Source organism: Artemia sp. Qi Xiang Cuo, chromosome 7, assembly GCF_049724085.1.
Source record: "Artemia sp. Qi Xiang Cuo chromosome 7, ASM4972408v1, whole genome shotgun sequence".
In the NCBI taxonomy this organism is placed as follows: domain Eukaryota; kingdom Metazoa; phylum Arthropoda; class Branchiopoda; order Anostraca; family Artemiidae; genus Artemia; species Artemia sp. Qi Xiang Cuo.
The window spans coordinates 81,454,480-81,468,358 of NC_142800.1; the positions used below are offsets into that span (position 1 = coordinate 81,454,480).

The 13,879-nt window shown below is 35.2% G+C and overlaps 1 protein-coding gene across 1 annotated transcript in view; it reads right to left on the minus strand.

Annotated features, from left to right (window-relative positions):
* Positions 1-975: 975 nt before the first annotated feature.
* Positions 976-13,879, minus strand: part of Bruce (BIR repeat containing ubiquitin-conjugating enzyme) — a 406,259-nt gene continuing 393,355 nt past the window's right edge. The window contains exon 43 of the mRNA XM_089091938.1: positions 976-1,125. Coding sequence (XP_088948064.1) covers positions 976-1,125 — 150 coding nt within the window. The remainder of the gene's footprint in view (positions 1,126-13,879) is intronic.

Genomic DNA, 13,879 nt, shown 5'->3' on the forward strand with positions numbered 1-13,879 from the left:
CAAGGTGCAATCATTGTCAATGAATTTCAATTAAGACAATTTCAAAAAAAAGAAAGAAAAAGCGCGACTGATCCAGCTTCCACGAAAAAAACTTAAGTCTTTCACAGTGAAGGAGTTCGAAAAAGCGATGAATCACTTACTAATGTATATAACACCTGCTTCTAACCTACCAAAATAGAAAATAATTACAAATTTTTGAACAATTATATCCAATCATTTGTAAAGGAGGCGTAATGTGGTGGGAGGCGTAATAGGAGGTGTAAAGGAGTTAATATCACGCAAGGGCAGCATCTATAGAGATAGTAAAAGCTCAGCTTGACAGGCAGGAAATATGGCTCCTTTTCTAAGCCTTGGTTTCTCAGAGTAAACCAAGTTATACTTATGGCATAAAAATCCAATGCAACTAACAACTTTAAGGCCTTTTTTCCCTCAGTTTTTCGAATGTTTCTTTTACCCACTTCACCCATACTCTGGATGTCAACCTGAAGAGTCTTGCTAAGCCGTTTAGTAAGACAAAATCTAAATTTTTGATTCCTTATATTTTTTAGATTCTAACCAAGTTCAGCTATTTTATGGGTACTTTTGAAAATATATCTGTGAATATCTTGTGATTCCTTGGTATTGAAAATACATTCCCTCAATACGAAAATGTAAAAGTTCTTGCAATGAATTAAGTACTGAGAAAAATAATCCTCTAATAGCTTTTCTTTTTTTTCTTAATTTATATGTTATTGACGACTTCAACTTTAATGCCTCTAGAAAAACTTTAACAACCTACGACAAAAATCGCTTGGATGCAGCAAGAGCTATTGGCAAGGGATGAAGGGAAGGGGAAAGGATAATGCAGAGTCAATAGCCACAAAAATAGAAACAATAGCCAACTATGGCAAGAAAACACAGTTTTCAGATTCTTAAGTGGCAAAAGAAAACTTATTTTGCAAGGGTCTAGAATGGCTCTCGATTGTCCTGGGTAATTCAATAATATGATAGCAAAATTACCTTTAAAGAAGCTAAACCCGATGAAACAGCTTTGCTCGACCCTGAATAAGATTCCATCTCTGCAATCCAATTTTGACACTGTGCTATTACCTCATTCTTCTTTACATAAAAGTGAGTATGTACAACCTAAAATGAAACATACTTCATAATTAAAAAAAAGTAACACAATTAAATATTTAAAAAGATGATTCATTTTCCCTTTGTCAAAATGGTGCCCTAACTGCTGGGTATCCCCGATATCAGCGGGTACATGTGCCGCAAGTGCATTGATAAAGCTAGTAATTTGATCAAATGCCAAGGGTTTTGATCAAAACCAAGTAGTATGACAAAATTAAAAATGCGACTTTTCTTTTTGGGACTGTTTTCACTATTTTCCAAAAAGTAAGAAAATTTCAATATGCTAATAATTTTTGATAGGTAAACCATGAATTTGAAACGTTAATGATTTTTAAATGTTTGCAGTCAACCTGAAAAGCATAGTAGTTTTATGTATTGAATAAATACATAGTTTTTCTCTTTTTTTTCAAATGAATGAAAGAGCCATATCAAAGAGTTCGTGATAACGAACTGTAAGTAAGGAGGGACTCGACTCAATAGTAACCAAAACTCTAAAAAACAGAATTTTGATAACAATAGATGTATCAAAACTGCCACTTACGCTATGTGACGGGAAGTGAGCCTCACCTCAGAAGCCACAAATGAATCAACTCAGTCAAATAAAGCCCAAAAGAATTGTCAATAATTAGCACTTATTTTGTGCGTATCGCATATACACTCAGAGACAAATAGGCCACCTTACAGCATTAAAACCTCTTAAACTCGAAGGCTAAGCAAATAGCCTTTCTACAGTTACTAACCGGCAGGCTTTCTCAATTTTTTTTTCCCAACCGACCGGCTATCCCAAAATACCATCTTGGCTAATACATAATTGTCATTTTGTACAACAAATTGGCAGCAAACAACACTTTACTGTAGCGTGATCTCATCTGTAACTTCAGAATAGCACAACAGATTTCTATTTCCGATACTCTATCCCATTGTTCTACAGCGACTTCGATACTTCTCGGAAAAAATACGAAATTTGATTTTTATTGGAAATAGTTGCTTGAAACAACTGCTCTAGGGATCTCGGTTACTAGTGAATTTAAACACCCCCTTTCCCTCTTTTTATAAAACTATACGCATTTCCTTATGTCGGTAACTTTTGATAGACAATTTTGAACTTAGTGGATTTTGGTTACTCCTGGCAAAGGTCGCTGTTTACTTAGAGTTTGATATTACGAACTGCTTAAAATAAAATAATAATTATCCCTTATTATTTAGGGTCAAACTGAGTCATCCACCAACTTCGACCAAAACCTTTGATGCTGCAACATTTTACCATCGTGACACACTGATAACAAGCTCGGAAAGTTTGGTAGAGACACATAATTGGAGATAACACATCCATAGCATATATTATGTGACAGCGTGTATATTATGTGATAGGAGGACACTGAGAAGCATTTTGTAGGAGACAGATGAAGGGGGGGGGCAATCACGATCTAGCTTATATACCGCTGATGTGATAAGATCAATTCGTGGTTATAAATAAATAATTTTATATGTGTAAAATTAAACACATGGGCATCTTGATATATTTACAATTGTTGCTTCGATTGAGTCAAGAACGAAAAAACAAACTAGAAATCGATACAAAACTGAACACCCTCTAGAAATTTTGACTTTTGGTCCAAGTAAAATCCACAAAACCAAAGAAAACATAAATATTAACATATTTTAGGCATAAACATTAAAACAAAATACAATTAAAAGATAGTCGCATGTCAAAAAACGGATAAAAATTTCCATCAATGACGACAGCTGAAAAATAGCCCATTATTCTTCCATAATGAATTCTGCTTTATTACAAAGAAAAATTATGTTATAAAATAAATTAACACACGATATTCTTAATGGAAAATAAATAATTCACGTACCCGTTCCTTTTCAAATCAAAAACAGATTTATTTACGGAAAACATGCAATTTTTGGTTATCTGGACGAGTACCAGGGGACCGGTGAAAAAACAACAGTTTTTGTAATCTCTTTAGCAAAACACCTTTAGTTTCAGTTTACTTTATTAACTGTGGAGTAAAACCATTAGAGTATTGGACATCTGGGTGTTTGTGACGTCATTCATGTGAAAAACATTTCTACAAAATCAAGGCCCTAAACGAACTTTTACAAAGTCGTGACCTATCTAGATCGTTTTTCCACACCGGAAACTGGCAGTGTGCCAGTTTTCGGAAAAATTATAGTGCCATTTTTGAGAAAAAAATCACAGAAAAATAAATATGCATACATACAACTGTTGTTCGTTTAATAAAATTAATTAAAAAAAAACTTTCCGAAAAATAAGTTTTTCAAAGAAAAGTAAAGGCCATTTTAAACTTAAGTTCAGCAGATACAAATAACTTTTAAAATTCAAACTCAAAACGACCAGAAATTGCTATTAAAGAATAAACGAAACCCAAAACGAACAGAAATTAAATAAACAATCATAGCAAAAACATACAACAAGTAATAATATAAATGAATAAATAGATCTTAAAGCGATTAATGCTTAGATTGAATATGAATATCAAGCTTAAAACGAAAAAAAATATTTTCCTATTGAAGTATAAATGAAACTTAAAACGAACAGAAATTAAATAAACAATCAATGCAAACAAAAATACAATAGATGTTAATGTAAATGAATAAATAAATCTTAAAACGAGTGAAGCTTAAATTGAATATGCAAATCAAGCTTGAAAAGAACAAAAATCACCACAAACAAGAGTTTGGGTATAACCTCCTTCTCTCACTGTAGAAGTCTAAAACCTACTGCGTCATTGGCGCTTTACTGACAACCAATTTTATGACACATATTTTCTTTTGCACTTAATATTGAAAATAAACATTAGAATCATAGAAGCATTTTGAACTGATGTGCTTTCAGCAATTAATATCATTATACATCAATTATACAGTATAATTTCTTATCTCATCTTAAAGTTGTTAAAGATGAATAGTTTCCCTACAAACAAGTGTTTGGATACTGCCTCTTTTCCTAGTTGTAAATAAAAACCAAAAGCCTTCTGCGTCATTGGCGCTTATCTGAAAACGGATTATATTACAGATATTTTCTTTTCCAGGTCCTACAGTATTGAAAATAAAAATACAATTACAGTGAAATAAATTCTTGAACTGATGGATCTTTCAACAATTAATATCATTATACATCAAATATTCAATTTGATGTTGTTTATACTTTCCAAGACTGTTCAAGACGCATATAGTTTCCAGTAAAGCACCAATGACGCAGTAGGTTTTAGACTTTTACAGTGACAGAAGGAGGCCATACCCAAACTCTTGTCTGGTGATTTTTGTTCGTTTCAAGCTTGATTTGCAGATTCAATTTTAGTTTCGCTCGTTTTAAGATTTATTTATTAGTTTACATTAATATCTATTGTATGTTTGTTTGCATTGATTGTTTATTTAATTTCTGTTCGTTTTAAGTTTCATTTAAACTTATATAGGAAAATATTTTTTTTCGTTTTAAGCTTGATATTCATATTCAATCCAAGCATTACTCGCTTTAAGATCTATTTATTAACTTATATTATTACTTGTTATACGTTTTTTCTATAATTATTTATTTAATTTCTGTTCGTTTTGGGTTTAATTTATTATTTAGTAGTAATTTCTGGTTATTTTGAGTTTGAATTTTAACAGTTATTTGTATCTGCTGAGCTTAAGTTTAAGATGGCCGTTACTTTTCGTTGAGAAACTTCTTTTTGGAAAGTTTTTTTTTTAATTAACTTTTGTTCGTTTTTGATTGCAAAAATTTTTAAGTTTTTAAAAATATCTTATTTCAAAATCAAACTTTAGTAAAAAATCAAATATTCATCAAAGTATCAAAACTGGTATCCAAGTAACAATATAAAAATGAAAAAATGGGTTTGTGTCAACCTCGGAGTTTTAATTATCTGATGTATGAACTATTTTAAACAAAATTGCTATCTCAAAATTTTTATCGGATGGGTCTGGGGACAAAGGGGGTGGGGGGACTAGATTAAGCTTCGGTTTCTTTTGACTCTTCAAAAGTGAACTAGAACTTTCTATTTTCAATCAAATGAGCCCTCTCTGAAGTTTATAGGAGTATCCCTTCTATAAGAACCTTATATATCCCCAGAGTATAACTTACAACGCCTATCCCTGGGCCCCGGGGGGTTGTGTCGACACTGGAGTTTTAATATCTGATGGTTGAATTATTTTTAACAAAATGGTCACCTGAAATTGTTATTGGATGGGTTTTTCCATCCGATACACCCAAAGGCGTGGAGGGCGGGAGGGGCTAGTGGCCCTCTGATATTTTTTCACTCTGAGAAAATGAAGTACAACTTTTAATTGCCATTCAAATAAACCCTCTCTGAAGTTTATACGAGCATACCTTCCATAACAACCATATATGCCCCCAGAGCAATACTTACAACGCCTGACCCGGCCCTGGGGGGGGGGGGTGTCGACACAGGAGTTTTTCTTATCTAATCTTTGAACTATTTCTAACGAAATGTCATATGGAAAGGAGTTTTTGTTATATGATCTTTGAAATATTTTTAACAAAATGGCTACGTCAAATTTTTTATCAGATGCATTTGGGGAAAAAGGGGCTTGGGGGGCCAGTTGCCCTCTGATCACTTTTGACTCTTAAAAAGGGCACCAGAACTCTCGATTTCCAATCGAATGAGCCCACTTTCAAGTTTATATACGACGACCCCTTCTATATGAAGGGCCTCTGGAACAAAAATAAATGGAGTGTGGGGGGAGGCCAGCTGCCCTCCAATCACTTTTGACTGTTAAAAAGTGAGTTACAACTTTCAATTTCCAATCAAATGAGCCCTCTATGAGCTGTATACGGGCAGCCATTCCATAACAACGATATATGCCCCCAGGGCATAACTTATAACGCCTACCCCCAGGCCCTGGGGGGCTGTGTCGACCCCGGTGCTTTTTGTTATCAGAACTTTGAACTATATTTAACAAAATGTCTATCTCAAAATTTTGTCTGATGCATTTAGGGCGTGGAGTGGGGGGGGGGGCTAGTTGCTCTCCGATCTCTTTTGACTCAAGAACTTTAAAAAGTGAACAAGGACTTTCAATTTCAAACCAAATGAGCCCTCTCCAAAGTTTATACGAGCATCCCTTCCATAAGAACTATATATGCCCCTAGAGCATTACTCATAACACCTGCCTCCGGGCCCTGGCGGGTTGCGTCGGCACAGGAATGTTACTTATCTGACCTTTGAACTATTTGTTAATGAAATCGCTATGATAAAAGTTTTATCGGAAGGGCTTGGGGAAAAAGGGCGTGGAGGGAGGGGGATAGTTGCCCTCGGATATCTTTTGACTCTTAAAAATTGAACTAGAACTTTCAATTTCCAATCAAATGAGCCCCCTCTGAAGTTTACACGAGCATCCCTTTCATAAGAATCATATACGCCCCCAGGACAACACTTACAACGCCTATCCCCCGGGCTCAGGAGGGGGGTTGTTATCTAGTTTTTGAACAATTTCCAAAACACTGGCTATCTTAAAATTTGTAGCGGACTGGTTTGGGGAAAAAAGAGCGTGTGGGGGGGAGGGGCTAGTTTAACTCTCTTGACTCTTAAAAAGTGAACTAGAACTTTCAATATCCAATCAAATGAGCCCTCTCTGAAGTTTATACGAGCATCCCTTTCATACGAACAATATATGCCACAGGGCATAACTTACAACGCCTGCCCCGGGGCCCAGGGGGGTTGTGACGGCACCTGAGTTTTGTTATCTGACTTTTGAGAAATTTAACTTAATGACTATCTCAAAATTTTTACTGGATGCATTTGGGGAAAAAAGAGCGTGGGGGGAGGGGCTAGTTTAACTCTCTTGACTCTTAAAAAGTGAACTAGAACTTTCAATATCGAATCAAATGAGCCATCTCTGAATTTTATACGAGCAGCCCTTCAATAAGAACCATATATTCCCCCAGGGCATAACTTACAACACCTGCCCTCGGACCCTGGGGGGCTCTGTTGACCCCTGAGTTTTCGTTATATGGTCTTTGAACTATTTAAAAAAAAGCTATCTTAAAAATATTATCGGATGGGTTTGAGGAAAAATGGCGTGGAAGGGGGGGAGGGGCTAGGTGCCCTCCAATCACTTTTGACTCTTAAAGGGTGGAATAAAACTTTCAATTTCCAATCAAATGATCCCCCTTTGAAGTTAATACGAGCAGCCCCTCAATAATACCCATATATGCACACCGCGTATAGCTTCAAACGCCTACCTCTTGACCGTTGGGGGTTGTATTCGCACTGGAATTTTTGTTATATGATCTTTGAACTATTTTGAATATAATGGCTACCTTACGATTTTTAACGGACGCATTTGGGAAAAAAGGGTCTGTGGGGGGGGACCTAGTTACCCTCCAACATCTTTTGACGCTTAAAAAGTAAACTAAAACTTTCAATTTCCAATCAAATGGGCCCTTTCTGAAGTTTACACGAGCATTCCTTCCATAGGAGCCATATATGCCCCTAGGGCATAACTTATAACCCTTGCCCCTGAAGACTGTGGGGGGAGTGTCCTGCTCAAACATATATGATTTCCAGAACCTTCAACTACGTTGAACAAAATGGCTATATCAAAATTTCGATTGGATGTGTTTTGGGAAATAGTGAGCGTGGAAGGTGTGTCAGTTACAGTAAAATAACTTTCAAATATTAAAAATAAAATAATCCGTTTAAATTTCCAATCAAATGAGACACTTCCTAAGTTTTTACGACAACGTCGTCCATGCCAAATCTGATACACCCCGAGTAAATAACTTGCATCATTTATCCTGAGGGCTGTGGGAGAGTTGTGAGCCTCAAAGACCTAATTTCCAGAACTTGAAACTACGTTTAATAAAATAGCTATCTCAAAATTTTGATTGGATGTGTTTGGGGAAACGGTGGGCGTAAGATGGGGGTTAGTTGCCCTCCAATCACTTTCGAATATTAAAAAGGGCACTAGCCCTTAGGATTTCCAATCGAATGAGTCTTTTTTGAAGTTTTTACGACAACGCCTTCTATAAAAAAAAACTTTATATACCCCCAGGGCATAACTTAAAACCCTTCCCCTGAGGGTTGTGGGGGAGTGTCCTCCTCAAAAACATAATTTCTATCGGTAAATCAACTAAGCTGAACAAAATTGCTATTTAAAAATTTTGATTAGATGTGTTTGGAGGAACGATGGCCGTGGGGGGGGGGGGCTAGTTGCCCTCCAATCACTTTCGATTATTAAAAAGGGCACTAGAACTCTCGATTTCCAATCGAATGAGTCCCCTTTGAAGTTTCTACGACGACCCCTTCCATATGAAGTGCCTCTGAGAAAAAAAAAATAATAATAAAACATTGGAGCCGTATGGCCTTTACTATAGGCAACTCTATAGCGTTGCCTCTCATGGAAAATCTATTTATCTGCAATTTTTTTCGAAAAGGAATGCAAAGTATTTAAGAATCCGTATTTAAAACTTTCCGAAAAGAATCCGTATTTAAATCCGTATTAAAATCCGTATTTAAAACAAAGTATTTAAAACTCACTTCAAAATTTTCAAAATGGAATATCCTCTAAAAGCTCGGAATCAACTGGTTCGTCAACAAACAAATAGAGTTTTGAAATTCCTCCTACTTATGCTAAAACCTTAAATACATTCTAAGACCACACTGGGTATACACGACGTATGAAACAACGAAGAGAACAAACAGCAAAATAAAAAAAATGAAATAGCAGAGAAAACGAGGGTAATATCAGCCAGTGGAACAATATGAAGCGAAAATAAGCATATATCACTGAGGACAACTTGGCGGATGTCCTTGTCGAAATATTTGCTTATTTTCGCTTCATATTGCTCCACTACTACCCTCGTTTTCTCTGCTATTTGATTTCTTTTTCTCATGTTGTTGTGTTTTCCTTTCTTCGTTTCATGCTCAAAGCTTTCAACCTCCAGGGTTCTCTAATTTCATTTAGCAGGCGATTCATCAAAAATATTAAGTGGACTGGGAGGGGGAAGTAAGTTTTCTTAAAGTCGCGACCTACCTAGATCATTTTATCACAACAGAAAATGATAGTATGCCAATTTTGAGAAGAAAATATTGTGCCATTTCGAGGAAAAATATTAAGATATATACATAATCATTGCTCTTTTAATAAGATAGATTATTGGAATGGGCTGATTTAGTACGTAATTATTTGAAAGCGGTATATTTTGCCTTCATTCGCGAGAAAACTACATTATAGCGAACAGATGCTGGTTCTATTGGAATCAATGGATCCTAGTGGAATTAGTCTCGGCCTGTAGGTCCATCTTGCTTACATATCTGGCTACTTGTCTTCTCCAAAGCCAGATCATTTTATGGTAGTTATTTCCAACTTGATGGGCATACGACGTGATGTAGCATTACTGTCAGTTAAACGTAATACTCTTTTATTCCAACGATTGGAAGGATGACAAAGGCAGCTTGATCATGAATTGCGACAAGAATAAAGATTTAACTAAAACAAAATTTAAACTGAATACATTATCCTTTTCAAACTAGGGTTTCTTTACATATAAAAGTTAATACCAGAGGCAGTGAATTTCAGTGGTTGGTAGGCATGGGCCTCTCAATTTTCTCAGACATATAGTAGATTGCTTAAGACGAAAAAAAATGTAAATATATATGTTGTAAGAGTTGAGTCTACTTTAAATAGGAGATCAGGGCCTATTATATTTACTCGTGAAAGTCACATATCTGGGACAATAGGAATATACCATCTAGTTTAAATTATTAGTAAAATGTACCAGAGAAGGGAAATGGTAGTAGAATGTTTGTTCCTTCTTGAATTAAATAAAAAAAAACAATTTTTTTTTAACTGAAAGTAAGGAACGACGTTAAAACTTAAAAAGAACAGAAACTATTCGTATATGAAAGTGGCTGCCCCTTCCTCAACGCCTCGCTCTTTACGCTAAAGTTTTTTATTGTTTAAAAAAAATAAGAGTTGTGAGAAACTCAAATTTTAGCGTAAAGAGCGAGGCGTTGCGGAGGGGACAGCACATTTCATATACGGAATAATTTCTGTTCGTTTTAAGCTTTAACGTCGTTCCTTACTTTACGTTAAAAAAAACTTGTTTTTTTTAATTTAATTTTTAAACGTTTTTGAATTAATGCAGGTTTTGATATTGGCTCACCGTACATGAATAATAAAAACAAAATCTGCACATTAATTTTACTTTTATTTGGTTAAATGGCTTTCTCGAAACTTGTTTAATTTTATTTACGAACGTTTTTATTAGTACTAAATATACGTAACTTACGAATTAACTTACGTAACGACCTTCTATATTCATATATTTTCTAATACGTATATTAAGGGGCTCGCCCCCTAGTCAATACCTCGCTCTTTAAGCTAAAGTTCGAATTTTGCTGCCATTCTTTAAAAATGACCCCTTAATCACAAAGGCCGTTATTTAGAATAAATAGCTCTTATGAAAGTACTAGAAAATCCTTGGCTTAAAGATCGAGGTATTGACTAGAGGGTGAACCCAATCATACACGTAATATTTTCTGTTCGTTTTAAGTTTTGATGTTACTCCTTATTTTAGGCTGGAAAACTTGTTTTTTTTATATTTAATTTCTGATCGTTTTTTAAAATAATGCTGGGAAATCCGGCGACCCCTTCACAGCAATGTCCCTTCCCCCCTGAAAACTCCCTCCATGGAAAGATCCTCCCACATAACCGCCAACCCACCCACCCCCTACTAACAGAAAAAATTTCAATACTATATGTTAACATTGGTGCACTCCATTTTTTGGGTCACTTAAAAAGGGCACTAGAACTTTTAATTTCCGTTTCAATGAGTCCTCCCAAGATATTCTAGGACCACTGGGTCGATACGATCACCAATGCGAAAAAAAACAAAAAAACAAATAAACACGCATCCGTTATCTTTCTTCTGGCAAAAAATGCAAAATTCCACATTTTTGTAGATAGGAGCTTGAAACATCTATAGTAGGGTTCTCTGATACGCTGAATATGATGGTGTGATTTTCATTAAGGTTCTATAACTTTTAGGGGGTCTTTCCCCCTTTTTTCGAAAATCAGCCAAATTTTCTTAGTCGCGTAACTTTGATGAGTAGGACTAAACTTGATGAAAGTTAAATTTTTGAATTCAGCATCAAATTCTGATTCTTTTGATGTATCTATTGGTATCAAAAACCCGTTTTCTAAAGTTTCGGTTACCATTGAGCCGGGTCGCTCCTTACTTACAGTTCGTTACCACGATCTGTTTGACTTACTTAGAAAGTTCTTAGTTCTTGTACCCCGTCTTTGCTAGCAAGCACTTTTTCATAACAAAACTTATTGAGTTTCACTCCGATATTCAAGTAATGCATCATAACCCCCTCCACTAACAGATACTCAAACCTCCTTTACAATTATTTATCTCACCTTCCAAAATATATTGAGCGTAATAAAATTTGATTTTCATTATTATTCCACGAGATACCAAGTTCTTTATGACTAAGATTAATACGAAATATGATGATAGATAATAAAATACATTGCAAATTATTGAATGCCAAAACAGACCATGGAGAGGGAAAAGCAATTTGGGACGTTTGATGTTCAAATTTAGCTTTTCCTAGCTTCAAAATAATCCGAAGCACGAAAAGGTGTTCTGTTGGAGGAGGATGTGATTGCTACAATCCTGGTCTTATGCATTTTTACAGATTTCCCTCTTTTTAGATAAGCTCTAAAATAAATGGATATATTCTCCAAGAGCAAACAGAAATCTTTCAATAGATACAAGGCACTAATTCCCATAAAGGCTCCATGGCCTGTAAAGGAGGGGGTAGATTTAAATACTGTTTAAACAATAACTCATAAATGATAAATAAAATTAAATAAAAATGAGACACAGAGAAAGGGGGATATCTAAAAGATTTATAAAAATTTCTTCTGATAACTCAGTAAGAACTACACCGGCTCCTATGGAAATCAAACAATAAATAATAATAATAATAAAGAAGAAAATACAAGAATAACAATCCAAGAAATCCCAAAGAAACCAAAAAAGATAAAACAAAAATAAAATAAGTCTTTCGAAGGAGCCAAATGAATGAAATTCTCGGGCTGCTTTAGGAAGGTTATTCCATACAGCATGATAAGCCAAAGCTAAAGGATTAAAATCCGATATTAGTATTGGAGTAAGCGGAGTTTGATTATTGTGAGAGCTACGGAGCTGGTAATTCGACCAATCAGACACAAAGAATGAAGTAAATCTAAAGGACCTTACATCTATTCTTTTTTTTTTTTTACACGGATTTACCCATTATAGCTGCAGTTATTTAAAAGGCGTTATATTTATTAATTTCTCAAATTGCTTTCTGTAATCCTCGAATCCCTCCATCTCAGTTTCCGAGAACGTTTCAATGAGCTTAGGGCATCAAATTTCGTCAGAGTAAACAGTAGTGCTAATGAGTTTGGTGTCAAAGACGCGAAGTTACTTATTTTTTGTGAGGCCTTTTTTTATTCTTGCTGAAATCAGAGTTAGGGGTAGGTAAGAATTAACACTCCATCTAAATTGAGCATACTAAATTGGTTTGTCCAATACAAATGGTTCTCAAAGTACTTAATGGTTTCAGTTTTTATTAGATCTACTACAGTAATTTTTCAGTTTTGTCAATAGGGTTAGCCAATTTAGGCTTAGAAGCTGGAGTTTCAATGTTTCCAATTGAAACAAAGTTTCCAATGGCTATTCTTCACACACACACGCACACAAATATATATATATATATATATATATAAAATGGACATGAAGACAAAGAAAAAAAGGCCACAATTAACTGTACGGCAGATTAAAAAAACAATTTTTTCCTCGAGTTTCTGTAGTTTTTAAAGGCATACTTAAATATAAAAGAGCTTTAAAATTGAGCAGAATTCGCTTCCAAATAATTTCTTTAAATTCCACGAAATGTCAAGAATTTCATGACTGGGTTTGATACAATCTGTAATGAATAATAAAGCAATTTTATTGGAAACCAAAAAAAGACAACTTTGAGAGGGAAAGAATTTCGAAGGAACTCGTGTCGAAATCCATCTTCCCCGATGCCACGCAAACGGAATTCTTAAGCATGTGGAGAATCAATTACGGTGTCTAGAGAAAGAGATTTATCTTTCAAAAGCTGAACATACACTTCTTTGAAAACTCCCAAGATTTCCTGGCCCCAAAAAGATAAGTTATCACAAAACAAAAGTTTGTCAAAAATGCTGAAAAGTAATAAATGCTGTCTTTATCTATGGATTATTTGAACAAAAATACGTTTTCTAAAGAGTTAAAGAGGCTGAGTTACAAGGTCGAACCTTAAAACGTACAGGGATTAGGAGGAACAGTTGGGGGGCTGCCGCCCCCAAACCCCGCTTTCGCAGCCTTTAAATAAAAAAAAAAAAATTAAAACTGAAAGTAAGGAGCGACATTAAATCTTAAAACGAACAGAAACTATTCCGTATATGAAAGAGGATGTGCCCTCCTCAACGCCTCGCTCTTTACGCTAAAGTTTGACTTTCTCACAACTCTTTTTTTAAACAATAAAAACTTTAGCGTAAAGAGCGAGGCGTTGAGGAGGGCACAGCCTCTTTCATATACGGAATAATTTCTGTTCGTTTTAAGATTTAATGTCGCTCCTTACTTTCAGTTAAAAAATTTTTTTTTATTTAAAGGCTGCGAAAGCGGGGGTTTGGGGGCGGCAGCCCCCAACTGTGCCTCCTAATCCCTGTACGTTTTAAGGTTCGACCT